This window comes from Pogona vitticeps, chromosome 1, assembly GCF_051106095.1.
Source record: "Pogona vitticeps strain Pit_001003342236 chromosome 1, PviZW2.1, whole genome shotgun sequence".
Classification (NCBI taxonomy): domain Eukaryota; kingdom Metazoa; phylum Chordata; class Lepidosauria; order Squamata; family Agamidae; genus Pogona; species Pogona vitticeps.
The window spans coordinates 230,962,761-230,986,650 of NC_135783.1; the positions used below are offsets into that span (position 1 = coordinate 230,962,761).

The following is a 23,890-nucleotide window of genomic DNA, read 5'->3' on the forward strand; positions in this document are numbered from 1 at the left end:
CTGGACGATCTCATTCTGTAGGCCACCGATAGATGTCAATGCTTGATATTTTGTCTAGAAAACAAGGTGAAAAAAACTGTTAGGGAGTAAGAAGCACTGTAGTCCTGAAAGATGGATGGTTCTCCATCAAATAAAGTAGAATGGCAACATACAGATGATTCTTTGTTGTGCGGCAAACAGTCAGAACCAGGAGTGTGAGAAACCAAATTTTGCATACCACGGGGTTCAGAAGGTCAGCAAAGCAGAGTTTCTTTCTGAAAGGTTAAGCAAAAACTTTCCATAGAATGGATCTCGACTCGTCACAAATCAGAACAGCTAGAAAATCAGTGTCTTGTCCTCTGCGAAAGAAGTTACATTTAACAGTGTGAGAACTGCAGAGCTGGAAGGGACCCAGTGGATCATAGAGTCCAGCCCCTGATGCAGAGGCACAGAAGGGAATCAACCTCTCAGCCTCAGGCTCTGCAGTCAGCCGCCTAAACCATTGAGCTATCCTTCGGATTTCCCTGTTTTGATGCCATAAGGACACTCTCAGATAGATGTGTTTAGATAAATGTTTACAAATATGGAAGATGATCAGATAGAGAGGATTGAAATGCATAAGGTGAAGGAGCTATGCCAGGGAATTTCAAGTTCCAAAGATTCATTAATTTTGAACATTTTTTTTCATGGCTATGCAAGAACGGGGCAAAGAAATGAGATCAGCGTGTAAGAATTGAGAAGTTGATGTTGGTTGGAATGGGGAAATGGAATGGTTCAGATATTTAGGTCCACAGAAAAGCTGACTCCCCCATGAGTGAGCCAATGGTTTATTCCCCTCCTTGGAAGAGGCATACAGCATTTAAACCCAGACACATATGGATAACTTGTTTCCCACTGGAACTTTGATACAATTGATACAATTACCTCTTCTCACACTTTAATTCATCCTTATGAAACTACGCGGAGAGCCTAGGCGGAATTACATTTCTTTTTGGTTTAGTCATGCCCACCATCTCTTTTGAACTAAGTAACTTCTTCATTTTTATTTAATACAGCAGAAAGCACTACAATTTCGACAACTACTCCTACCACTACCACCACAGGTGAGCAATCTCTTAAGTATCAGGTGCTGGACGATCTAATGCTGTAGGCCACCAACAGATGTCAATGATGAATATTTTGTCTAGAAAACATGTTTTTTAAAAAATTAGGGAGTAATAAGTACTGTAGTCCTGAAAGATGGATGGTTCTGCATTGAATACGCTAGAAGGGCAACATACACATTCTTTTGAAGGGCTACTGTAGGGAAAACCGTTAGCATCTGCTGCGTAACAAACCGGATTATCAAGGCCACGTGCTGCAAAACGCCAGCAAAGCAGGCTGTAGTTTTGTAAGATGATGAAAGACGTAATGAACATTCAGTAGACTGGATCTGGACTTCTGATAGAGCAGAACCCCTAGAAAACCTGCGTCTCCCACTTGTGTGATAAGACTGGCCTGCTTGTTTCCAAACCAAAGGCTTTCTGAACCATCTGCTCCTCAAGAGACTTCCTCTGCAGTTCCCACTTTTGCTGCCATCTTGGAACTCCGCAGGTGGCCGTTAGGTTCAAGGTACACATTCTCCTTCATTTTATCTTTTGGTTTTCATGCCTAGGCTACATTGGAAGAAAAAAATGATATAAGATCAAAGATATAGGGAAGCTGACATTCCCTAGCATCATTTTCATGCCCAAGAAAGAGAAATGCCTAAAATTTGAATACCTGTCTTTGAACTTAGTCCCCTGGAAGTAAAGCAATGATTTCTTCCCAACCTTGGAAGAGTAAGAGAGCCTTTAAATTCTGAAACAAATTTACTCCTTGGTAATAAGAGTAAATTTGAGACAATGGACACAATGACCTCATCTCATACTTTAGTTTATGCTTATGAATCTACGTAGAAAGCTCAGGCTCAATTTCATTTATTTTCAATTTGGTCATGCCCACCATCTCTTGTGAACTGAGTAAGTTCTTCATTTTTATTTTAACGCAGCAGGAAGCACTACGACAATTCCTCCTACCACTACCACCACAGGTGAGCAATCTCTTTAAGTATCAGGGGCTGGACGATCTAATGTTGTAGGCCACCAATAGATGTCAATGCTTGATATTTTGTCTAGAAAACAAGGTGAAAGAAACAATTAGAGAGTAAGAAGCACTGTAGCCCTGAAAGATGGATGGTTCTCCATCAAATAACCTAGAATGGCAACATACAGATGATTCTTTGTTGTGCGGCAAACAGTCAGAAACAGGAGTGTAAGAAACCAAAATTTGAATGCCACGGGGTTCAGAACGTCAGCAAAGCAGAGTTTCTTTCTGAAAGGTTAAGCAAAAACTTTCGATAGAATGGATCTCGACTCGTCACAAATCAGAACTGCTAGAAAATCAGTGTCTTGTCCTCTGCGAAAGAAGTTACGTTTAACAGTGTGAGAACGGCAGAGCTGGAAGGGACCCAGTGGATCATAGATTCCAGCCCCTGATGCAGAGGCACAGTAGGGAATCAACCTCTCAGCCTCAGGCTCTGCACTCAGCCGCTTAAACCATTGAGCTATGCTTCGTATTTCCCTGTTTTGATGCCATAAGGACACTCTCAGATAGATGTGTTTAGATAAATGTTTACAAAAATGGAAGATGATCACATAGAGAGGATTGAAATGCATAAGGTGAAGGAGCTATGCCAGGGAATTTCAAGTTCCAAAGATTCATTAATTTTGAACATTTTTGTTCATGGCTATGCAAGAACGGGGCAAAGAAATGAGATCAGTGTGTAAGAATTGAGAAGTTGATGTTGGTTGGAATGGGGAAATGGAATGGTTCAGATATTTAGGTCCACAGAAAAACTGACTCCCCCATGAGTGAGGCAATGGTTTATTCCCCTCCTTGGAAGAGGCATACAGCATTTAAACCCTGACACATCTGTATAACTTGTTTCCCACTGGAACTTTGATACAATTGATACAATTACCTCTTCTCACACTTTAATTCGTCCTTATGAAACTACGTGGAAAGCCTAGGCTCGATTACATTTCTTTTCGGTTTGGTCATGCCCACCATCTCTTTTGAACTAAATAACTTCTTCATTTTTATTTAATACAGCAGAAAGCACTACAATTTCGACAACTACTCCTACCACTACCACCACAGGTGAGCAATCTCTTAAGTATCAGGTGCTGGACAATCTAATGCTGTAGGCCACCAACAGATGTCAATGCTTGATATTTTGTCTAGAAAACAAGTCTTTTTAAAAAACTAGGAACGAAGAAGTACTGTAGTCCTGAAAGATGGATGGTTCTGCATCGAATACGCTAGAAGGGCAACATACACATTCTTTTGAAGGGCTACTGTAGGGAAAACCGTTAGCATCTGCTGCATAACAAACCGGATTATCAAGGCCACGTGCTGCAAAACGCCAGCAAAGCAGGCTGTAGTTTTGTAAGATGATGAAAGACGTAATGAACATTCAGTAGACTGGATCTGGACTTCTGATAGAGCAGAACCCCTAGAAAACCTGCGTCTCCCACTTGTGTGATAAGACTGGCCTGCTTGTTTCCAAACCAAAGGCTTTCTGAACCATCTGCTCCTCAAGAGACTTCCTCTGCAGTTCCCACTTTTGCTGCCATCTCGGAACTCCGCAGGTGGCCGTTAGGTTCAAGGTACACATTCTCCTTCATTTTATCTTTTGGTTTTCATGCCTAGGCTACATTGGAAGAAAAAAATGATATAAGATCAAAGATATAGGGAAGCTGACATTCCCTAGCATCATTTTCATGCCCAAGAAAGAGAAATGCCTAAAATTTGAATACCTGTCTTTGAACTTAGTCCCCTGGAAGTAAAGCAATGATTTCTTACCATCCTTGGAAGAGTAAGAGAGCCTTTAAATTCTGAAACAAATGTAAACCTTGGTAATAAGAGTAAATTTGAGACAATGGACACAATGACCTCATCTCACACTTTAGTTTATACTTATGAACCTACGTAGAAAGCTTAGGCTCAATTTCATTTATTTTCAATTTGGTCATGCCCACCATCTCTTGTGAACTGAGTAAGTTCTTCATTTTTTTTAATGCAGCAGGAAGCACTACGACAATTCCTCCTACCACTACCACCACAGGTGAGCAATCTCTTTAAGTATCAGGTGCTGGACGACCTAATGTTGTAGGCCACCGATAGATGTCAATGCTTGATATTTTGTCTAGAGAACAAGGTGAAAAAAACTGTTAGGGATGAAGAAGCACTGTAGTCCTGAAAGATGGATGGTTCTCCATCAAATAACCTAGAATGCAAACATACAGATGATTCTTTGTTGTGCGGCAAACAGTCAGAACCAGGAGTGTGAGAAACCAAATTTTGCATGCCACGGGGTTCAGAAGGTCAGCAAAGCAGAGTTTCTTTCTCAAAGGTTAAGCACAAACTTTCGATAGAATGGATCTCGACTCGTCACAATTCAGAACCGCTAGAAAATCAGTGTCTTGTCCTCTGCGAAAGAAGTTACGTTTAACAGTGTGAGAACTGCAGAGCTGGAAGGGACCCAGTGGATCATAGAGTCCAGCCCCTGATGCAGAGGCACAGAAGGGAATCAACCTCTCAGCCTCAGGCTCTGCAGTCAGCCGCCTAAACCGTTGAGCTATCCTCCGTATTTCCCTGTTTTGATGCCATAAGGACACTCTCAGATAGATGTGTTTAGATAAATGTTTACAAAAATGGAAGATGATCAGATAGAGAGGATTGAAATGCATAAGGTGAAGGAGCTATGCCAGGGAATTTCAAGTTCCAAAGATTCATTAATTTTGAACATATTTTTTCATGGTTATGCAAGAACGGGGCAAAGAAATGAGATCAGTGTGTAAGAATTGAGAAGTTGATGTTGGTTGGAATGGGGAAATGGAATGGTTCAGATATTTAGGTCCACAGAAAAGCTGACTCCCCCATGAGTGAGCCAATGGTTTATTCCCCTCCTCGGAAGAGGCATACAGCATTTAAACCCAGACACATATGGATAACTTGTTTCCCACTGGAACTTTGATACAATTGATACAATTACCTCTTCTCACATTTTAATTCATCCTTATGAAACTACGCGGAAAGCCTAGGCGGAATTACATTTCTTGTCGGTTTGGTCATGCCCACCATCTCTTTTGAACTAAGTAACTTCTTCATTTTTTTTATAATACAGCAGAAAGCACGACAATTTCGACAACTACTCCTACCACTACCACCACAGGTGAGCAATCTCTTAAGTATCAGGTGCTGGACGATCTAATGCTGTAGGCCACCAACAGATGTCAATGCTTGATATTTTGTCTAGAAAACAAGTTTTAAAAATATTAGGGAGTAATAAGTACTGTAGTCCTGAAAGATGGATGGTTCTGCATCGAATACGCTAAAAGGGCAACATACACATTCTTTTGAAGGGCTACTATAGGGAAAACCGTTAGCATCTGCTGCGTAACAAACCGGATTATCAAGGCCACGTGGTGCAAAACGCCAGCAAAGCAGGCTGTAGTTTTGTAAGATGATGAAAGACGTAATGAACATTCAGTAGACTGGATCTGGACTTCTGATAGAGCAGAACCCCTAGAAAACCTGCGTCTCCCACTTGTGTGATAAGACTGGCCTGCTTGTTTCCAAACCAAAGGCTTTCTGAACCATCTGCTCCTCAAGAGACTTCCTCTGCAGTTCCCACTTTTGCTGCCATCTCGGAACTCCGCAGGTGGCCGTTAGGTTCAAGGTACACATTCTCCTTCATTTTATCTTTTGGTTTTCATGCCTAGGCTACATTGGAAGAAGAAAATGATATAAGATCAAAGATATAGGGAAGCTGACATTCCCTAGCATCATTTTCATGCCCAAGAAAGAGAAATGCCTAAAATTTGAATACCTGTCTTTGAACTTAGTCCCCTGGAAGTAAAGCAATGATTTCTTACCATCCTTGGAAGAGTAAGAGAGCCTTTAAATTCTGAAACAAATGTAAACCTTGGTAATAAGAGTAAATTTGAGACAATGGACACAATGACCTCATCTCACACTTTAGTTTATACTTATGAACCTACGTAGAAAGCTTAGGCTCAATTTCATTTCTTTTCAATTTGGTCATGCCCACCATCTCTTGTGAACTGAGTAAGTTCTTCATTTTTTTTAATGCAGCAGGAAGCACTACGACAATTCCTCCTACCACTACCACCACAGGTGAGCAATCTCTTTAAGTATCAGGTGCTGGACGACCTAATGTTGTAGGCCACCGATAGATGTCAATGCTTGATATTTTGTCTAGAGAACAAGGTGAAAAAAACTGTTAGGGATGAAGAAGCACTGTAGTCCTGAAAGATGGATGGTTCTCCATCAAATAAAGTAGAATGGCAACATACAGATGATTCTTTGTTGTGCGGCAAACAGTCAGAACCAGGAGTGTGAGAAACCAAATTTTGCATGCCACGGGGTTCAGAAGGTCAGCAAAGCAGAGTTTCTTTCTGAAAGGTTAAGCAAAAACTTTCCATAGAATGGATCTCGACTCGTCACAAATCAGAACAGCTAGAAAATCAGTGTCTTGTCCTCTGCGAAAGAAGTTACGTTTAACAGTGTGAGAACTGCAGAGCTGGAAGGGACCCAGTGGATCATAGAGTCCAGCCCCTGATGCAGAGGCACAGAAGGGAATCAACCTCTCAGCCTCAGGCTCTGTAGTCAGCCGCCTAAACCATTGAGCTATCCTCCGTATTTCCCTGTTTTGATGCCATAAGGACACTCTCAGATAGATGTGTTTAGATAAATGTTTACAAATATGGAAGATGATCAGATAGAGAGGATTGAAATGCATAAGGTGAAGGAGCTATGCCAGGGAATTTCAAGTTCCAAAGATTCATTAATTTTGAACATTTTTTTTCATGGCTATGCAAGAACGGGGCAAAGAAATGAGATCAGCGTGTAAGAATTGAGAAGTTGATGTTGGTTGGAATGGGGAAATGGAATGGTTCAGATATTTAGGTCCACAGAAAAGCTGACTCCCCCATGAGTGAGCCAATGGTTTATTCCCCTCCTTGGAAGAGGCATACAGCATTTAAACCCAGACACATATGGATAACTTGTTTCCCACTGGAACTTTGATACAATTGATACAATTACCTCTTCTCACACTTTAATTCATCCTTATGAAACTACGCGGAGAGCCTAGGCGGAATTACATTTCTTTTTGGTTTAGTCATGCCCACCATCTCTTTTGAACTAAGTAACTTCTTCATTTTTATTTAATACAGCAGAAAGCACTACAATTTCGACAACTACTCCTACCACTACCACCACAGGTGAGCAATCTCTTAAGTATCAGGTGCTGGACGATCTAATGCTGTAGGCCACCAACAGATGTCAATGATGAATATTTTGTCTAGAAAACATGTTTTTTAAAAAATTAGGGAGTAATAAGTACTGTAGTCCTGAAAGATGGATGGTTCTGCATTGAATACGCTAGAAGGGCAACATACACATTCTTTTGAAGGGCTACTGTAGGGAAAACCGTTAGCATCTGCTGCGTAACAAACCGGATTATCAAGGCCACGTGGTGCAAAACGCCAGCAAAGCAGGCTGTAGTTTTGTAAGATGATGAAAGACGTAATGAACATTCAGTAGACTGGATCTGGACTTCTGATAGAGCAGAACCCCTAGAAAACCTGCGTCTCCCACTTGTGTGATAAGACTGGCCTGCTTGTTTCCAAACCAAAGGCTTTCTGAACCATCTGCTCCTCAAGAGACTTCCTCTGCAGTTCCCACTTTTGCTGCCATCTCGGAACTCCGCAGGTGGCCGTTAGGTTCAAGGTACACATTCTCCTTCATTTTATCTTTTGGTTTTCATGCCTAGGCTACATTGGAAGAAAAAAATGATATAAGATCAAAGATATAGGGAAGCTGACATTCCCTAGCATCATTTTCATGCCCAAGAAAGAGAAATGCCTAAAATTTGAATACCTGTCTTTGAACTTAGTCCCCTGGAAGTAAAGCAATGATTTCTTCCCATCCTTGGAAGAGTAAGAGAGCCTTTAAATTCTGAAACAAATGTAAACCTTGGTAATAAGAGTAAATTTGAGACAATGGACACAATGACCTCATCTCACACTTTAGTTTATACTTATGAACCTACGTAGAAAGCTTAGGCTCAATTTCATTTATTTTCAATTTGGTCATGCCCACCATCTCTTGTGAACTGAGTAAGTTCTTCATTTTTTTTAATGCAGCAGGAAGCACTACGACAATTCCTCCTACCACTACCACCACAGGTGAGCAATCTCTTTAAGTATCAGGTGCTGGACGACCTAATGTTGTAGGCCACCGATAGATGTCAATGCTTGATATTTTGTCTAGAGAACAAGGTGAAAAAAACTGTTAGGGATGAAGAAGCACTGTAGTCCTGAAAGATGGATGGTTCTCCATCAAATAACCTAGAATGCAAACATACAGATGATTCTTTGTTGTGCGGCAAACAGTCAGAACCAGGAGTGTGAGAAACCAAATTTTGCATGCCACGGGGTTCAGAAGGTCAGCAAAGCAGAGTTTCTTTCTGAAAGGTTAAGCAAAAACTTTCCATAGAATGGATCTCGACTCGTCACAAATCAGAACAGCTAGAAAATCAGTGTCTTGTCCTCTGCGAAAGAAGTTACGTTTAACAGTGTGAGAACTGCAGAGCTGGAAGGGACCCAGTGGATCATAGAGTCCAGCCCCTGATGCAGAGGCACAGAAGGGAATCAACCTCTCAGCCTCAGGCTCTGCAGTCAGCCGCCTAAACCATTGAGCTATCCTTCGGATTTCCCTGTTTTGATGCCATAAGGACACTCTCAGATAGATGTGTTTAGATAAATGTTTACAAAAATGGAAGATGATCACATAGAGAGGATTGAAATGCATAAGGTGAAGGAGCTATGCCAGGGAATTTCAAGTTCCAAAGATTCATTAATTTTGAACATTTTTTTTCATGGCTATGCAAGAACAGGGCAAAGAAATGAGATCAGCGTGTAAGAATTGAGAAGTTGATGTTGGTTGGAATGGGGAAATGGAATGGTTCAGATATTTAGGTCCACAGAAAAGCTGACTCCCCCATGAGTGAGCCAATGGTTTATTCCCCTCCTTGGAAGAGGCATACAGCATTTAAACCCTGACACATCTGTATAACTTGTTTCCCACTGGAACTTTGATACAATTGATACAATTACCTCTTCTCACACTTTAATTCGTCCTTATGAAACTACGTGGAAAGCCTAGGCTCGATTACATTTCTTTTCGGTTTGGTCATGCCCACCATCTCTTTTGAACTAAATAACTTCTTCATTTTTATTTAATACAGCAGAAAGCACTACAATTTCGACAACTACTCCTACCACTACCACCACAGGTGAGCAATCTCTTAAGTATCAGGTGCTGGACAATCTAATGCTGTAGGCCACCAACAGATGTCAATGCTTGATATTTTGTCTAGAAAACAAGTCTTTTTAAAAAACTAGGAACGAAGAAGTACTGTAGTCCTGAAAGATGGATGGTTCTGCATCGAATACGCTAGAAGGGCAACATACACATTCTTTTGAAGGGCTACTGTAGGGAAAACCGTTAGCATCTGCTGCATAACAAACCGGATTATCAAGGCCACGTGCTGCAAAACGCCAGCAAAGCAGGCTGTAGTTTTGTAAGATGATGAAAGACGTAATGAACATTCAGTAGACTGGATCTGGACTTCTGATAGAGCAGAACCCCTAGAAAACCTGCGTCTCCCACTTGTGTGATAAGACTGGCCTGCTTGTTTCCAAACCAAAGGCTTTCTGAACCATCTGCTCCTCAAGAGACTTCCTCTGCAGTTCCCACTTTTGCTGCCATCTCGGAACTCCGCAGGTGGCCGTTAGGTTCAAGGTACACATTCTCCTTCATTTTATCTTTTGTTTTTCATGCCTAGGCTACATTGGAAGAAAAAAATGATATAAGATCAAAGATATAGGGAAGCTGACATTCCCTAGCATCATTTTCATGCCCAAGAAAGAGAAATGCCTAAAATTTGAATACCTGTCTTTGAACTTAGTCCCCTGGAAGTAAAGCAATGATTTCTTCCCATCCTTGGAAGAGTAAGAGAGCCTTTAAATTCTGAAACAAATGTAAACCTTGGTAATAAGAGTAAATTTGAGACAATGGACACAATGACCTCATCTCACACTTTAGTTTATACTTATGAACCTACGTAGAAAGCTTAGGCTCAATTTCATTTATTTTCAATTTGGTCATGCCCACCATCTCTTGTGAACTGAGTAAGTTCTTCATTTTTATTTTAACGCAGCAGGAAGCACTACGACAATTCCTCCTACCACTACCACCACAGGTGAGCAATCTCTTTAAGTATCAGGGGCTGGACGATCTAATGTTGTAGGCCACCAATAGATGTCAATGCTTGATATTTTGTCTAGAAAACAAGGTGAAAAAAACAATTAGAGAGTAAGAAGCACTGTAGCCCTGAAAGATGGATGGTTCTCCATCAAATAACCTAGAATGGCAACATACAGATGATTCTTTGTTGTGCGGCAAACAGTCAGAAACAGGAGTGTAAGAAACCAAAATTTGAATGCCACGGGGTTCAGAACGTCAGCAAAGCAGAGTTTCTTTCTGAAAGGTTAAGCAAAAACTTTCGATAGAATGGATCTCGACTCGTCACAAATCAGAACTGCTAGAAAATCAGTGTCTTGTCCTCTGCGAAAGAAGTTACGTTTAACAGTGTGAGAACGGCAGAGCTGGAAGGGACCCAGTGGATCATAGATTCCAGCCCCTGATGCAGAGGCACAGTAGGGAATCAACCTCTCAGCCTCAGGCTCTGCACTCAGCCGCCTAAACCATTGAGCTATGCTTCGTATTTCCCTGTTTTGATGCCATAAGGACACTCTCAGATAGATGTGTTTAGATAAATGTTTACAAAAATGGAAGATGATCACATAGAGAGGATTGAAATGCATAAGGTGAAGGAGCTATGCCAGGGAATTTCAAGTTCCAAAGATTCATTAATTTTGAACATTTTTGTTCATGGCTATGCAAGAACGGGGCAAAGAAATGAGATCAGTGTGTAAGAATTGAGAAGTTGATGTTGGTTGGAATGGGGAAATGGAATGGTTCAGATATTTAGGTCCACAGAAAAACTGACTCCCCCATGAGTGAGGCAATGGTTTATTCCCCTCCTTGGAAGAGGCATACAGCATTTAAACCCTGACACATCTGTATAACTTGTTTCCCACTGGAACTTTGATACAATTGATACAATTACCTCTTCTCACACTTTAATTCGTCCTTATGAAACTACGTGGAAAGCCTAGGCTCGATTACATTTCTTTTCGGTTTGGTCATGCCCACCATCTCTTTTGAACTAAATAACTTCTTCAATTTTATTTAATACAGCAGAAAGCACTACAATTTCGACAACTACTCCTACCACTACCACCACAGGTGAGCAATCTCTTAAGTATCAGGTGCTGGACAATCTAATGCTGTAGGCCACCAACAGATGTCAATGCTTGATATTTTGTCTAGAAAACAAGTCTTTTTAAAAAACTAGGAACGAAGAAGTACTGTAGTCCTGAAAGATGGATGGTTCTGCATCGAATACGCTAGAAGGGCAACATACACATTCTTTTGAAGGGCTACTGTAGGGAAAACCGTTAGCATCTGCTGCATAACAAACCGGATTATCAAGGCCACGTGCTGCAAAACGCCAGCAAAGCAGGCTGTAGTTTTGTAAGATGATGAAAGACGTAATGAACATTCAGTAGACTGGATCTGGACTTCTGATAGAGCAGAACCCCTAGAAAACCTGCGTCTCCCACTTGTGTGATAAGACTGGCCTGCTTGTTTCCAAACCAAAGGCTTTCTGAACCATCTGCTCCTCAAGAGACTTCCTCTGCAGTTCCCACTTTTGCTGCCATCTCGGAACTCCGCAGGTGGCCGTTAGGTTCAAGGTACACATTCTCCTTCATTTTATCTTTTGGTTTTCATGCCTAGGCTACATTGGAAGAAAAAAATGATATAAGATCAAAGATATAGGGAAGCTGACATTCCCTAGCATCATTTTCATGCCCAAGAAAGAGAAATGCCTAAAATTTGAATACCTGTCTTTGAACTTAGTCCCCTGGAAGTAAAGCAATGATTTCTTACCATCCTTGGAAGAGTAAGAGAGCCTTTAAATTCTGAAACAAATGTAAACCTTGGTAATAAGAGTAAATTTGAGACAATGGACACAATGACCTCATCTCACACTTTAGTTTATACTTATGAACCTACGTAGAAAGCTTAGGCTCAATTTCATTTATTTTCAATTTGGTCATGCCCACCATCTCTTGTGAACTGAGTAAGTTCTTCATTTTTTTTAATGCAGCAGGAAGCACTACGACAATTCCTCCTACCACTACCACCACAGGTGAGCAATCTCTTTAAGTATCAGGTGCTGGACGACCTAATGTTGTAGGCCACCGATAGATGTCAATGCTTGATATTTTGTCTAGAGAACAAGGTGAAAAAAAACTGTTAGGGATGAAGAAGCACTGTAGTCCTGAAAGATGGATGGTTCTCCATCAAATAACCTAGAATGCAAACATACAGATGATTCTTTGTTGTGCGGCAAACAGTCAGAACCAGGAGTGTGAGAAACCAAATTTTGCATGCCACGGGGTTCAGAAGGTCAGCAAAGCAGAGTTTCTTTCTCAAAGGTTAAGCACAAACTTTCGATAGAATGGATCTCGACTCGTCACAATTCAGAACCGCTAGAAAATCAGTGTCTTGTCCTCTGCGAAAGAAGTTACGTTTAACAGTGTGAGAACTGCAGAGCTGGAAGGGACCCAGTGGATCATAGAGTCCAGCCCCTGATGCAGAGGCACAGAAGGGAATCAACCTCTCAGCCTCAGGCTCTGCAGTCAGCCGCCTAAACCGTTGAGCTATCCTCCGTATTTCCCTGTTTTGATGCCATAAGGACACTCTCAGATAGATGTGTTTAGATAAATGTTTACAAAAATGGAAGATGATCAGATAGAGAGGATTGAAATGCATAAGGTGAAGGAGCTATGCCAGGGAATTTCAAGTTCCAAAGATTCATTAATTTTGAACATTTTTGTTCATGGCTATGCAAGAACGGGGCAAAGAAATGAGATCAGCGTGTAAGAATTGAGAAGTTGATGTTGGTTGGAATGGGGAAATGGAATGGTTCAGATATTAAGGTCCACAGAAAAGCTGACTCCCCCATGAGTGAGGCAATGGTTTATTCCCCTCCTTGGAAGAGGCATACAGCATTTAAACCCTGGCACATATGTATAACTTGTTTCCCACTGGAACTTTGATACAATTGATACAATTACCTCTTCTGACACTTTAATTTATCCTTATGAAACTACTTCGAAAGCCTAGGCTGAATTACATTTTTTTTTGGTTTGTTCATGCCCACCATCTCTTTTGAACTAAGTAACTTCTTCATTTTTATTTAATACAGCAGAAAGCACTACGATTTCGACAACTACTCCTACCACTACCACCACAGGTGAGCAATCTCTTAAGTATCAGGTGCTGGACAATCTAATGCTGTAGGCCACCAACAGATGTCAATGTTGAATATTTTGTCTAGAAAACAAGTTTTTTAAAAAATTAGACAGTAAGAAGTACTGTAGTCCTGAAAGATGGATGTTTCTCCATCGAATACGCTAGAAGGGCAACATACACATTCTTTTGAAGGGCTACTGTAGGGAAAACCGTTAGCATCTGCTGCGTAACAAACCGGATTATCAAGGCCACGTGGTGCAAAACGCCAGCAAAGCAGGCTGTAGTTTTGTAAGATGATGAAAGACGTAATGAACATTCAGTAGACTGGATCTGGACTTCTGATAGAGCAGAACCCCTAGAAAACCTGCGTCTCCCACTTGTGTGATAAGACTGGCCTGCTTGTTTCCAAACCAAAGGCTTTCTGAACCATCTGCTCCTCAAGAGACTTCCTCTGCAGTTCCCACTTTTGCTGCCATCTCGGAACTCCGCAGGTGGCCGTTAGGTTCAAGGTACACATTCTCCTTCATTTTATCTTTTGGTTTTCATGCCTAGGCTACATTGGAAGAAAAAAATGATATAAGATCAAAGATATAGGGAAGCTGACATTCCCTAGCATCATTTTCATGCCCAAGAAAGAGAAATGCCTAAAATTTGAATACCTGTCTTTGAACTTAGTCCCCTGGAAGTAAAGCAATGATTTCTTCCCATCCTTGGAAGAGTAAGAGAGCCTTTAAATTCTGAAACAAATGTAAACCTTGGTAATAAGAGTAAATTTGAGACAATGGACACAATGACCTCATCTCACACTTTAGTTTATACTTATGAACCTACGTAGAAAGCTTAGGCTCAATTTCATTTCTTTTCAATTTGGTCATGCCCACCATCTCTTGTGAACTGAGTAAGTTCTTCATTTTTTTTAATGCAGCAGGAAGCACTACGACAATTCCTCCTACCACTACCACCACAGGTGAGCAATCTCTTTAAGTATCAGGTGCTGGACGACCTAATGTTGTAGGCCACCGATAGATGTCAATGCTTGATATTTTGTCTAGAGAACAAGGTGAAAAAAACTGTTAGGGATGAAGAAGCACTGTAGTCCTGAAAGATGGATGGTTCTCCATCAAATAACCTAGAATGCAAACATACAGATGATTCTTTGTTGTGCGGCAAACAGTCAGAACCAGGAGTGTGAGAAACCAAATTTTGCATGCCACGGGGTTCAGAAGGTCAGCAAAGCAGAGTTTCTTTCTGAAAGGTTAAGCAAAAACTTTCCATAGAATGGATCTCGACTCGTCACAAATCAGAACAGCTAGAAAATCAGTGTCTTGTCCTCTGCGAAAGAAGTTACGTTTAACAGTGTGAGAACTGCAGAGCTGGAAGGGACCCAGTGGATCATAGAGTCCAGCCCCTGATGCAGAGGCACAGAAGGGAATCAACCTCTCAGCCTCAGGCTCTGCAGTCAGCCGCCTAAACCATTGAGCTATCCTTCGGATTTCCCTGTTTTGATGCCATAAGGACACTCTCAGATAGATGTGTTTAGATAAATGTTTACAAAAATGGAAGATGATCAGATAGAGAGGATTGAAATGCATAAGGTGAAGGAGCTATGCCAGGGAATTTCAAGTTCCAAAGATTCATTAATTTTGAACATTTTTTTTCATGGCTATGCAAGAACAGGGCAAAGAAATGAGATCAGCGTGTAAGAATTGAGAAGTTGATGTTGGTTGGAATGGGGAAATGGAATGGTTCAGATATTTAGGTCCACAGAAAAGCTGACTCCCCCATGAGTGAGCCAATGGTTTATTCCCCTCCTTGGAAGAGGCATACAGCATTTAAACCCTGACACATCTGTATAACTTGTTTCCCACTGGAACTTTGATACAATTGATACAATTACCTCTTCTCACACTTTAATTCGTCCTTATGAAACTACGTGGAAAGCCTAGGCTCGATTACATTTCTTTTCGGTTTGGTCATGCCCACCATCTCTTTTGAACTAAATAACTTCTTCATTTTTATTTAATACAGCAGAAAGCACTACGATTTCGACAACTACTCCTACCACTACCACCACAGGTGAGCAATCTCTTAAGTATCAGGTGCTGGACAATCTAATGCTGTAGGCCACCAACAGATGTCAATGCTTGATATTTTGTCTAGAAAACAAGTCTTTTTAAAAAACTAGGAACGAAGAAGTACTGTAGTCCTGAAAGATGGATGGTTCTGCATCGAATACGCTAGAAGGGCAACATACACATTCTTTTGAAGGGCTACTGTAGGGAAAACCGTTAGCATCTGCTGCATAACAAACCGGATTATCAAGGCCACGTGCTGCAAAACGCCAGCAAAGCAGGCTGTAGTTTTGTAAGATGATGAAAGACGTAATGAACATTCAGTAGACTGGATCTGGACTTCTGATAGAGCAGAACCCCTAGAAAACCTGCGTCTCCCACTTGTGTGATAAGACTGGCCTGCTTGTTTCCAAACCAAAGGCTTTCTGAACCATCTGCTCCTCAAGAGACTTCCTCTGCAGTTCCCACTTTTGCTGCCATCTCGGAACTCCGCAGGTGGCCGTTAGGTTCAAGGTACACATTCTCCTTCATTTTATCTTTTGTTTTTCATGCCTAGGCTACATTGGAAGAAAAAAATGATATAAGATCAAAGATATAGGGAAGCTGACATTCCCTAGCATCATTTTCATGCCCAAGAAAGAGAAATGCCTAAAATTTGAATACCTGTCTTTGAACTTAGTCCCCTGGAAGTAAAGCAATGATTTCTTCCCATCCTTGGAAGAGTAAGAGAGCCTTTAAATTCTGAAACAAATGTAAACCTTGGTAATAAGAGTAAATTTGAGACAATGGACACAATGACCTCATCTCACACTTTAGTTTATACTTATGAACCTACGTAGAAAGCTTAGGCTCAATTTCATTTATTTTCAATTTGGTCATGCCCACCATCTCTTGTGAACTGAGTAAGTTCTTCATTTTTATTTTAACGCAGCAGGAAGCACTACGACAATTCCTCCTACCACTACCACCACAGGTGAGCAATCTCTTTAAGTATCAGGGGCTGGACGATCTAATGTTGTAGGCCACCAATAGATGTCAATGCTTGATATTTTGTCTAGAAAACAAGGTGAAAAAAACAATTAGAGAGTAAGAAGCACTGTAGCCCTGAAAGATGGATGGTTCTCCATCAAATAACCTAAAATGGCAACGTACAGTTGATTCTTTGTTGTGCGGCAAACAGTGAGAACCAGGAGTGTAAGAAACCAAATTTTGAATGCCACAGGGTTCAGAAGGTCAGCAAAGCAGAGTTTCTTTCTGAAAGATTAAGCAGAAACTTTCGATAGAATGGATCTCGACTCGTCACAAATCAGAACCGCTAGAAAATCAGTGTCTTGTCCTCTGCGAAAGAAGTTACGTTTAACAGTGTGAGAACTGCAGAGCTGGAAGGGACCCAGTGGATCATAGATTCCAGCCCCTGATGAAGAGGCACAGTAGGGAATCAACCTCTCAGCCTCAGGCTCTGCAGTCAGCCGCCTAAACCGTTGAGCTATCCTTCGTATTTCCCTGTTTTGATGCCATAATGACACTCTCAGATAGATGTGTTTAGATACATGTTTACAAAAATGGAAGATGATCAGATAGAGAGGATTGAAATGCATAAGGTGAAAGAGCTATGCCAGGGAATTTCAAGTTCCAAAGATTCATTAATTTTGAACATTTCTGTTCATGGCTATGCAAGAACGGGGCAAAGAAATGAGATCAGCGTGTAAGAATTGAGAAGTTAATGTTGGTTGGAATGGGGAAATGGAATGGTTCAGATATTAAGGTCCACAGAAAAGCTGACTCCCCCATGACTGAGGCAATGTTTTATTCCCCTCCTTGGAAGAGGCATACAGCATTTAAACCCTGACACATATGTATCACTTGTTTCCCACTGGAACTTTGATACAATTGATACAATTACCTCTTCTCACACTTTAATTTAGCCTTATGATACTACGTGGAAAGCCTAGGCTGAATTACATTTCTTTTCGGTTTGGTCATGCCCACCATCTCTTTTGAACTACGTAACTTATTCATTTTTATTTAATATAGCGGAAAGCACTACAACTTCGACAATTACTCCTACCACTACCACCACAGGTGAGCAATCTCTTAAGTATGAGGTGCTGGACGATCTAATGCTGTCGGCCACCAATAGATGTCAGTGTTGGATATTTTGTCTAGAAAACAAGTTTTTAAAAAATTTAGGGAGTAAGAAGTACTGTAGTCCTGAAAGATGGATGTTTCTCCATCGAATACGCTAGAAGGGCAACATACACTTTCCTTTGAAGGGCTACAGTAGGGAAAACCGTTAGCATCTGCTGCGTAACAAACCGGATTATCAAGGCCACGTGGTGCAAAACGCCAGCAAAGCAGGCTGTAGTTTTGTAAGATCATGGAACACGTAATGAACATTCAGTAGACTGGATCTGGACTTCTGATGGAGCAGAACCCCTAGAAAACCTGCGTCTCCCACTTGTGTGATAAGACTGGCCTGCTTGTTTCCAAACCAAAGGCTTTCTGAACCATCTGCTCCTCAAGAGATTTCCTTTGCAGTTCCCACTTTTGGTGCCATCTCGGAACTCCACAGGTGGCCGTTAGGTTCAAGTTACACATTCTCCTTCATTTTGTCTTTTGTTTTTCATGCCTATGCTACATTGGAAGAAAAAAATGATATAAGATTAAAGATATAGGGAAGCTGACATTCCCTAGCATCATTTTCATGCGCAAGAAAGAGAAGTGCCTAAAATTCAAATACCTGTCTTTGCACTTAGTCCCCTGGAAGTAAAGCAATGATTTCTTAGCATCCTTGGAAGAGTAAGGCAGCATTTAAATTCTGAAACCAATTTACACCTTGGTAATAAGAGAAAATTTAATACAATTGATACAATTACCTCATCTCACACTTTGTACTTATGAACCTACGTAGAAAGCTTAGGCTCAATTTCATTTCTTTTTGGTTTGGTCATGCCCACCATCTCTTTTGAACTAAGTAACTTCTTCATTTTTATTTTAATGCAGAAGGAAGCACTACGACAATTCCCCCTACCACTACCACCACAGGTGAGCAATCTGTTTAAGTATCAGGTGCTGGACGATCTCATTCTGTAGGCCACCAATAGATGTCAATGCTTGATATTTTGTCTAGAAATCAAGGTGAAAAAAACAATTAGAGAGTAAGAAGCACTGTAGCCCTGAAAGATGGATGGTTCTCCATCAAATAACCTAGAATAGCAACGTACAGATGATTCTTTGTTCTGCAGCAAACAGTGAGAACCAGGAGTGTAAGAAACCAATTTTTGCATGCCACGGGGTTCAGATGGTCAGCAAAGCAGAGTTTCTTTCTGAAAGGTTAAGCAAAAACTTTCGATAGAATGGATCTCGACTCGTCACAAATCAGAACCACTAGAAAATCGGTGTCTTGTCCTCTGCGAAAGAAGTTACGTTTAACAGTGTGAGAACTGCAGAGCTGGAAGGGACCCAGTGGATCATAGATTCCAGCCCCTGATGCAGAACCACAGTAGGGAATCAACCTCTCAGCCTCAGGCTCTACAGTCAGCCGCTTAAACCACTTAGCTATCCTTTGTATTTCCCTGTTTTGATGCCATAAGGACACTTGAATTGGATCAGGGCTGTAAATTACAAAGTTTCCTACATAGCCAACCACATAATATAAATCACCAAACAATTCATCAACCAATTTCTGAAAAGTAACATAGGTATTTTCCATTCCAGATGCTAGTTTTCTGAGTTGGTAAATTCCCTGAGGGCAAGTAAATGATGTATAAGGGCGATGTTCCTCTTTAATTAAAATCTGATAAAGCCCTCCTTTTATTCCAATCACAGAAATGTATTCAGCGTTTGCAACAATTTCTACCAACATCTCAACATTGATCGTAGAGATTGTTTCAGTCTCCGGGAACTTATTTAACTGGCTAAAATCCAATTCCACTTTAGGATTAGCTAACACAGACTCCAATATCTGTCCTTGGCTAAATTGATCAATGCCTTCCACACCTTGGTCCAGAAATGCCACACCCCTGGACACATGTATTGCTGAATTAGCTGTGCTATCAGGTTTGGTCACAAGAGGCCGCTGTTGCATCCAAGTTCCCTCGGGAGTACTCTGCATAGCCTCAGAAACAGTATCAACATTCTCACCACTTCCTTGGAAAATAGGCTGTTGAAAATAAGAATGGTCCCAAACCTCCGCCTTTCTTTCTAAAGATCTTTCTGAGAAGATTAACTGTGGTACTGGGCCAAAGCTTCCAGACATGATTTCAGTCTCTGGAGAAACATCAGTACTTTGTAATCCCAAAAAGTTAGCGCTTCCCCCTACATTGGTTGTGTTGGAAACAGTCTCACCATCTGACAGGTTCAAATGCAGCTTTGTATCTTTAACCAAGTTTACACAGTCACTTGTACTATTGCCACAATGTGAAAGTCCATGCTGCAAAACCGCTCCACTATCAACCACTAAAACACTTGGCAAAGACTCTGAGAACACCTTCACTCCTCCAGCTTCCTCAGCTGACTTTTCCGGTACCTTGAGTAGGCCACCCCCTTGGTAAATTTCTTTACTTCCGAACTGCCATGAAGTACACGGGGTCCCTGTCAACCTAACAGTGTCTGATTTCGCTGTTCCCTCTGGGCTAAGAGAAGGGGGGTTGTTTGAGATCTGACATGCATCAAGATCTGCTGACACAAGTCCTAGCGAAGAATTAAGCTGAGTCTCTATTTCATCATCCCGGTATTTCACTCCCCCATGAACTACTGTTGCTTCTAAGCTCTCAGTCCCAGCAATTGCTTTATTACTTTGGAAAATCCCTTGCTCTCTCTCTTCTAGCAAACCCATAGTCTCATCCCGAATTATTTCAGAACTTCTCACCTGTCCTGTGCTCTGGAAAAGAGCTGAGGTTGGTGCTGAGCTGAATTTCAATGCACTGCAATTCTCTGGAGCACTGCAGTTTTCCCTTGCGTCGTCCGATGTTAATTTCCTCAAGGACACAGCTTCTCGGGGAACTTTCTCCTGCATTCCTTTCTCTGCGCGCGGCTCCAGGGCCTGTAAATCCTTTGTTTGGACAGGCGATAAATCGCTGTCTCCTCTGGAATGCTCATTAGAATTCCACTGGGCCTCGTTAACTCTTTCCACACCAGCATCTTGCATCTTAGGGTCGCTCCCAATTGTTTGGCGCGTCTCATTGCAGTAATCCCCAAAGGAACCCTGCTGAGCTTGGAAAAACCTTTGCATCAAGCCAGGTTCTGTGCTTAAAAAACGTTTTAGAAGCATGTTTTCATGGTAAAGCTCCCGTATCAGGCAATCTCTGTCCCTAATTTTCTGCTTGGCTTGCTCGAAAAATCCCGAAGCCACTTCCAAGAGTATATCCACGGTTTTCGACTGGTTTTGCTCCTCCATCTTCTGCTGGCAATCTAGCCTAGGCTAGGTCAGCAAAAACAAACAAAAAGGAGAGAAAAAATTTAAAAATCTCCTCTGCACTTCTGACCAACTGCTGTCCCTCTGTGACCCTAAGGTCTGTGAGAGGACAGACAGCTGCCAAAACCAAAATACTGAAAAATCCAAAAGGAAGAGAAAAGAAAAACTGTGATCACTCTGTGAACCCTAAAGTTACAGAGATGATTAATGACTGAACTGGGTGCAGATAGATACCTCTAAGATCAGGTCATCCCGACAGATTCTGAGATCATAGGGCATGACTCTAGGCCAAGCCAGATGCAACTAGGTACTCCTGACAGATCCTAAAATCATATTGGGAGACCCAGAGCTAGGCTGGAACACGGCCAGGTGCTCCGGCAAATCCTAAGATTATAGGAGTACGCTTAGGCCAAAAACAAAAACAAAATACCTGGATGCAAGTTCCAGAACAAGGTAGTCAGAGTCATTTATGCAATCCTAAGATTGTGAAATGACCTGCTCAACTTGGGTGCAAGCACTCCAAAAATAAAGGACATGCATCTTGGAATTTCTTCACTACAACGTTGTAACAACCTGCACATGCCTACTGATTAAATCCAATTGTTTCCTAACAGTTTGCTTGTTCCACTGGGAATCTCTTTCTTAAAAGAGCACCCCAGATTCTAACACACATTACCACAGCCTGAAGATTTAACACCTCTCACCACAGCCTTTAGATCTAACTGCTGGCAAACAGCGTTTCTTAGGAAACTACTGTTTACACCCAGGGAAGCACCTAGCTCCTTGAAGCCTCAGTGTCCCACTGCAACCAAAACTTAGCTTGTGGATCAGAGTCACTCAAGCTGCCAGATAGAACAAAAATTGGTCATCCTGAGGTACTACAAAACCCAGCACGTGGTCCATCCCACCGCTGCCACCATGTCACAAACACGGGTTCGAAAACACACGTGTAAGCTTGGACAGAGAGCAATCAGGAGTTTGCACATGCTAAAATGGGCTGAAAGAGTCCAAATTCAGCTAGCCATGATACAACACTCCTTCTCGCAGGTCTGCCACATAAGAACACCCTGGTACTCTCAGATATTATTGTGAAAAGGTCAAGTGGGCTTTGTAGTCCTTAGACTTAACTTGCACCACTGACAGGACTCTAAGTAAGCTAGGCCGAGGCAGCACTCTCAGATGACCCTATGGCAAGTGTACTGTTCAGGAAACCACATGAGTTTTATAATCTTTATTTTATTAAAGAAAAAGCATGTTACTAAATATCAGAGCCAAATTAAGCCAAAACAAATAAACTAGCATTGTGCTGTTTAGTTACAAAGATGTAGTGAGGTAAAGAAAACATGAAAAATATAAAAGAGTTCAAAAACCTTATTAAAAATACAAAAAGACATTAAAAAGAATCAAAACAGTTCCAGAACAAGAAATCATTAGTAAAAACCAAATAATCCATGTAGGTCATAACAAGGCTATAGTCCTCAGTGATACTATAGAATAAAAATCCCTTAACCAAAGTAAAAATCCCTTATATGTCCCATAGTCCTTAGAAAAGAAAAATCCAGTAAATATACCATAGTCCTTACAAAATTACAAGAGCATAGTCCATATGGAGTATTCCAAGAAAAGGAGTTCATAAAGAATATTCCATAGAACAGTCCATAGAAAATAGTCCATGCACAGTCCTTAGGAAAAATCCCATAAGTCTAAAAGTAATCCAGCAAAGCATAGAAACCAGTCCATGTAGGTAGGCCACCAGTCCCAAATGGCTGAAGAGTAGGTCACGAATGACTGAAAGGTCGGTCTTGGAAAGACAATGTCTATAGGCAAAAAGTTCCTTTTTCAAGAGTAACTGGCAAGGGCTTAATGCACCTTCCCACGATGTCATCCAATCAGAGTTCGTTACTAGGCAAACAGTCCTGTTACATCACATGACTTCTTTCTCATACACACCAGATGTTATTTGGGTTACGGTGGTTTCTCAAAGAGTCACAACAATTCCCATCTATCTAATCACACAGAGTCCTTTCTCAGGCTTTCAGAATAACATTCTCTCGGCTCGCCTAGAAAACAACTTGTCAGAATAGCACAGATACTATATACAAAGAAACAAAATGGAACCTCTCTGGCTCACTTCATAATTACAAAACCCATATGCCTTTAAAAGATTTTAACTCAAAAACCCATCTCATCACAGTGTTTAGATAAATGTTTACAAAAATGGAAGATGATCAGATAGAGAGGATTGAAATGCATAAGGTGAAGGAGCTATGCCAGGGAATTTCAAGTTCCAAAGATTCATTAATTTTGAACATTTTTGTTCATGGCTATGCAAGAACGGGGCAAAGAAATGAGATCAGCGTGTAAGAATTGAGAAGTTGATGTTGGTTGGAATGGGGAAATGGAATGGTTCAGATATTAAGGTCCACAGAAAAGCTGACTCCCCCATGAGTGAGGCAATGGTTTATTCCCCTCCTTGGAAGAGGCATACAGCATTTAAACCCTGGCACATATGTATAACTTGTTTCCCACTGGAACTTTGATACAATTGATACAATTACCTCTTCTGACACTTTAATTTATCCTTATGAAACTACTTCGAAAGCCTAGGCTGAATTACATTTTTTTTTGGTTTGTTCATGCCCACCATCTCTTTTGAACTAAGTAACTTCTTCATTTTTATTTAATACAGCAGAAAGCACGACAATTTCGACAACTACTCCTACCACTACCACCACAGGTGAGCAATCTCTTAAGTATCAGGTGCTGGACAATCTAATGCTGTAGGCCACCAACAGATGTCAATGTTGAATATTTTGTCTAGAAAACAAGTTTTTTAAAAAATTAGACAGTAAGAAGTACTGTA

At 41.2% G+C, this 23,890-nt stretch overlaps 2 protein-coding genes and 1 long non-coding RNA gene across 3 annotated transcripts in view; all 3 read left to right on the plus strand.

The window, feature by feature from the left end:
• Positions 1-671: 671 nt before the first annotated feature.
• Positions 672-8,293, plus strand: LOC144587210 (uncharacterized). Its single transcript, XM_078387048.1, has 9 exons — positions 672-705; positions 1,035-1,082; positions 2,009-2,050; positions 3,112-3,159; positions 4,085-4,126; positions 5,189-5,236; positions 6,160-6,201; positions 7,263-7,310; positions 8,235-8,293. Exons 1-9 carry the CDS (start codon positions 672-674, stop codon positions 8,291-8,293), a joined length of 411 nt encoding a protein of 136 aa, XP_078243174.1.
• A 1,040-nt stretch (positions 8,294-9,333) lies between these two features.
• On the plus strand, positions 9,334-12,430 carry LOC144589487 (uncharacterized). The gene is made up of 4 exons (XR_013545635.1): positions 9,334-9,385; positions 10,313-10,354; positions 11,416-11,463; positions 12,389-12,430. It is a non-coding gene; the product is annotated as an uncharacterized LOC144589487 (long non-coding RNA).
• A 1,982-nt stretch (positions 12,431-14,412) lies between these two features.
• Positions 14,413-23,890, plus strand: part of MUC13 (mucin 13, cell surface associated) — a 45,148-nt gene continuing 35,670 nt past the window's right edge. The window contains exons 1-4 of the mRNA XM_078387061.1: positions 14,413-14,506; positions 15,568-15,615; positions 16,543-16,584; positions 23,717-23,764. Coding sequence (XP_078243187.1) covers positions 14,413-14,506; positions 15,568-15,615; positions 16,543-16,584; positions 23,717-23,764 — 232 coding nt within the window. The remainder of the gene's footprint in view (positions 14,507-15,567; positions 15,616-16,542; positions 16,585-23,716; positions 23,765-23,890) is intronic.

What these genes read in the sequence shown, in the direction of transcription:
- LOC144587210 (XM_078387048.1), top strand. Translation starts at nt 672, where the DNA reads ATGCAAGAACGGGGCAAAGAAATGAGATCAGCGT. An exon ending in TCCTACCACTACCACCACAG is followed by an intron (nt 3,160 to 4,084) that starts GTGAGCAATCTC and finishes TTTTTAATGCAG; the next exon opens with CAGGAAGCACTACGACAATT. An exon ending in TCCTACCACTACCACCACAG is followed by an intron (nt 6,202 to 7,262) that starts GTGAGCAATCTC and finishes TATTTAATACAG; the next exon opens with CAGAAAGCACTACAATTTCG.